General features: G+C 40.4%; 1 protein-coding gene across 1 annotated transcript; it reads right to left on the reverse strand.

Annotated features, from left to right (window-relative positions):
• Nucleotides 1–1,316: 1,316 nt before the first annotated feature.
• Nucleotides 1,317–3,607, reverse strand: LOC136063765 (uncharacterized). Its single transcript, XM_065764626.1, has 3 exons — nucleotides 2,456–3,607; nucleotides 1,692–2,185; nucleotides 1,317–1,359 (listed from the first exon to the last, which is right to left on the reverse strand). Exons 1-3 carry the CDS (start codon nucleotides 3,605–3,607, stop codon nucleotides 1,317–1,319), a joined length of 1,689 nt encoding a protein of 562 aa, XP_065620698.1.
• Between the last annotated feature and the right edge of the window lie 1,187 nt (nucleotides 3,608–4,794).

A 4,794-nucleotide genomic window follows, 5' to 3' on the forward strand; every position in this document is an offset into this window, starting at 1 on the left:
GAGATATGTTGTAACATGAGCTGATGAACAATCAAATCACATAGCGATCCGCTCAACTGCTAAATTGATTCCATTCCACAAGCAATATGAAGGCATACCATCAATTTAATGAGGTGCCCAAGGTTTAATATATGGAATTGATTCGTTTGTAGAACCAAACGTTATGTACCTATGTTTCAGGTCTCATTCCACAATTATTGTCTTTTTGTTCTTGTATTTATTTTGGGCTTAGAACAAGTAACGAGGGGATTTGAATAGGTTTTTGACATAAGAGAAATGGACAATATCATAAAGATTAGATGACAGCTCAAGAAATTTATCACTTCGATTTAGAGTTTTATGCATTCTCATCAACATTGTCTTTTACAATTTGTTTATATTTAATTCATTTTACATAAATGTTACTATGTGATTGGATTATAAAAATTTATGCGAAAAAAAAAAAAAAAAAATACAAGTTTGTGTGTTAAGTACCAAGTTCCAACCCACAAAAATCTTGAGCAGTGTGCTACCCACTCGTATAACCTTAGCGCATGAGGTGCAATATCTCGAGGTTCGACTTCGAGTCCCACATGATTTACTTGGAAAGCAGCTGAATCTTCTATAAAGCAAAAATAAGAGTGATAGAATGGTCGGACATCCCAAAAAAATTGGAACGATACAGAGAAAATTAGAAAATGCTAAAACCACAATTTTTGTGAAATGATCCAAAAGTTTTTATTTTTTGAAAAAATTTGAAGTCACAATCAAGAAATACTAGTATCTGTTTTCTTCTTTCTGTCTTTTGCATGAAGACATTAAAAAAAAGACACAAACAACAGTTGTCTTATCTATAGTTCGAAGCCACCCGGAAATTTCAACATACCAATTCGATGAATTTACTTATTGATTATTTTAAGAGAGAGAGAGAGAGAGAGAGAGAGAGAGAGAGAGAGAGAGAGAGACTACATGGCCTATTGCATTAAGGCTACGTTTGGTTCGCGTAAAACGTTTTCCGGAAAATACATATTTTCCGGAAATGCTATTTTCCGGAAAAGGAAAATGTATTGAGGTTGTTTGGCTGTCTCGGAAATCGTTTTACGGAAAATCAATTCTGGTGTTTGGTTTGGTCAAACATTTTACGAAAAATGCTTTTTGTTTTACGGAAAATCAATTTTTATGTTTGGTTCTGGTAAACATTTTATGGAAAATGAAATCTATTTTTTTCGGAAAATCAATTTTCATGTTTGGTTTGTGAATTAATTTTACGGAAAATATAAAATGCCTTACAAATTTCAACTCCTACATTATCTAGACAAACCTGTAATAATTAGAAACTAATCATCCACTTCAACATACACCTGTGTTGCGTATACATATCTGTAACAGTACAAAAATAATCATCCACTTCAACATTAAAAATAATCATTTAAATATACCGATAATATTAATATAAAAATAGCCACATTCATCGTTCACCATTGTCATTACACCTCCATGGTGTACAAAAATGATACCTACTTGTGGTATCTGAATAGTACAAATACATAATTTCGGCAACTGTATTGTCCCAATAATACAAAGTACTATATATATAATACAATGGTAGGTTAATACTAGTTCTACAACAAAAGTGAATTCATAAAGCTACCATCACAGTCTACATGAAATAGGCAAGTCAAAGTTGTGAGAAAAAAAAACTATCCAACCACATCTTTCGCAGCCTAGCATTCTTGGCCAGAAATCCCCGTGCTACCTTCTCATTTTCACACAGATGGTCAAACACAGTTGCAAGCATTTCTTCACTATACCCATCCGCCATCATAGCCATAACCTCATAAAGAGATGTGTAATCTACGAGGCCCCGATTGATTTCTTTAAGAGCCGTAGCTATATCCTTCAACTGATCAGACAGATCAGTCAACACGCTATCATCAGCAGTAGAAGGTGCACGACCTCTTTTACGGGACTTGAAAATTTCCGACCCAGTTGTAGATGACTTGACTACATTCTTACCTTTTTCGAGCACATCTTCCTCCACATTATCAGCAACAAATTCAGCACTGTTGCCATTATCTGGCTCATTTTCATAATCTATATAGGACTTTGAAAAGCCACCTGTGGCTATGTCCTTGCCCACGACAAGAGCTAACTCATCATACATCTCTATTTTCTTGTTTAGAAAATCTGCATGCTTTCGATGCGCCTGTAAGGGAGAAAGGAACGTATAATAACAATGCAATAATTACTTCACTCATAAATTCAATATTCAATGCATTATTCATGCCAGTAAACAAAAAAATCTGTTATTACATGAAAAATAAAGTGGGTGTCCATCCTTGTCAAATTAAACATAAAATCATGGTGTGGAATAGATGCTGCATTTAAACATCTAGCTATGGTAGTGTGACATTACTCTAGGACTAAAACTTAATAAATCATGATAAAGTTTACTTCACACCATTATATAATTTACTAAAACTTCATCAAGCCGAGTAATGGTGTTCCTTTGGTGTCTTTTGGAAGCTTTCTCATGGAAGAAAGATGTGTTCCTATCCCCTGATGTTAGCCAACAATTCCTTGACCGCTGTTTCCACAGTTCTTCCTCTGCCATAAGCATCTTGTTAAGCTCCACCTTTGTGGCATGTATCTCCTCCATGTTTGCCCCACCACCTGATAAGCATTCAAGCCATTGAAGCTTCTTGTTTAGTGATGCTATTCTTCTACCAACGTGGCCAAAAGTGGTACTGTTCCAGCTTTGCAAGGAAGTTCGGCACTCCTCCATGCACCTTTCAAATTGGTTTTGGTCCCCCAAAATACGACCTCTCTCCCAAGCTTCTTTCACAACTCCGTCACATTCCTTCTCCTTAATCCACATTGCTTCAAATCTAAACAAACGCTGCCTTCTTTTATTTCTACTTCTGGGAGGGGAAGCTTTAAGGATCAACATGTTATGGTCTGAAGAACAATTTGCCACATTGTATAAACTCACCCGTGGGAACAAAGAAGCCCAGTTAGTAGAGACCAAAGCCCGATCCAATCTCTCACGGACCCACCCACGCGCACCCAGCCTTCTGCTCCATGTAAAATCTGGTCCCACACAGCCCATGTCTCTAAGTTTGCTTTTATTTATAGCTGAAGAAAATGCTTTCATCTGCCATTCAGGTCTCTCCCCGCCACCTTCCTTCTCACCCCTATGTCTGATTTCATTAAAATCTCCCATGCAAACCCACGGTAGATCACACCTTGTGCTCAAGTTCACTAACAACCTCCAGGACTCTTCTCTTTTATTAGTTTCAGGATGGCCATAGAAGCCGGTGAATCGCCATTTCTTGTTCCCGTTCTCCTCCATAACAATAACATCTATGTGATTTTGGGAATATGTTTGCACATCCACCATCATCGGATCCTTCCATAACAGGGCCAGACCTCCACTTCGTCGCTCACTAGGGACAATCAAACCTTGCTTTCTTTCCAACTTACATTTGATCTCAGCCATTTCCTCTGTTTTCAACTTGGTTTCCATAAGAAAAACCAAGGTGGGATCTTCCTCCAAAACTGCTTTTTGGAGAGTGCTAACTGTTCGAGGGTTCCCAAGCCCTCGACAGTTCCAAGCAATAGCACTCATTGCTCCCGGCGGGGCTGCCCAGCAGCCGCCGCCGATCCCATTTGAGTGGCCATCAATTTCTCAAGAGCAACAACTTCCTCATCAAGCTTAAGTTTCTTCCCAGTCTCCTTATTATCCTCTACTTCTGATAAAGGTGCCCATAACTTTCGTTTAGGTCCCATATCCAATTCCTCCACTTCCATTTGACTTGCTTCCTCCCTCTCGTTCTTCTTCTGCAAAATAGACTTACAGAGCCCCACGTTCTCCTTTCCAGACTTGTTTGCATGTACCTGTGGCTTTCTTCGGGTTGGGCTCTTACCTCTCTTATTACTACATTTTCCACTTATCGCTGACTTCATAGGCCCACCTTGAGAAGCTTTTGAATCCTGCGTATGCGTAAGTGTGGCTTTTGGGCCATCCGAACCCCCTTGATCTTGCAAGTGGCCCATTAACACTTGCGGCCCATTATAACTACAGCTGGTCCCAAGTCCATGTGTTGAAAACTCCCCTCGCTGTGCTTCCTTCTGTTGCGCGCTCCCCATAATTCCCTCCATTATTCTTTCCGAAACAGTAGTGTCCACGATACACTCCGTATCCACCTTACCAGAAATCTCGGCATCAATTTCTCTCAACAGATTCTCAAAATCATCTTTTCCTTTATCTCCGGTCTGCTTCTCCGTAATTACAGTGCTTCCCAAGATCATCTCTTCCACGTCAGCATCTTTGTGAGCTGTCGCTGCTGTGGCCGAAACCTGAGACTGCTTGGCTGAGGCCGTCGTCTGCGACGGAACCTGCTGCTCCTGTTCTGCCTGTCTCGCCCCGGTCCGCCCAGCGGTATCACGCTCCCCAGGGCGCTGCACAAATACCGTGTGCGGCTTCTGAAGCCGATCCGGAACTGCCCTCATCCATGGGCCATATTGTTTGTCTTCTGAACTAATAGGTTCTGCACTGCGGATCCAGTCAATACAATCCTTCTCATCGTGATCAATTTTTCCGCATACATAACAAAACACCGGCAGCCGTTCATATTTGAATTCAACCCACCGTGACTCCAAACCACCTAGCCGTACCATTCTTCCACGGCACAAAGGTTGCGAGATGTCCATGGCTACCCTAATCCTCAGATAACATCCCAGACTAAAGCCTTTCTCCCCTGCATCCACTCTTTCGACTTTGCCCAAAATACTTCCAATACTGAAACCCGCTTC

This window comes from Quercus suber, unplaced genomic scaffold (assembly GCF_002906115.3).
Source record: "Quercus suber isolate HL8 unplaced genomic scaffold, Cork oak 2.0 scaffold_573, whole genome shotgun sequence".
Taxonomy (NCBI): Eukaryota; Viridiplantae; Streptophyta; class Magnoliopsida; order Fagales; family Fagaceae; genus Quercus; species Quercus suber.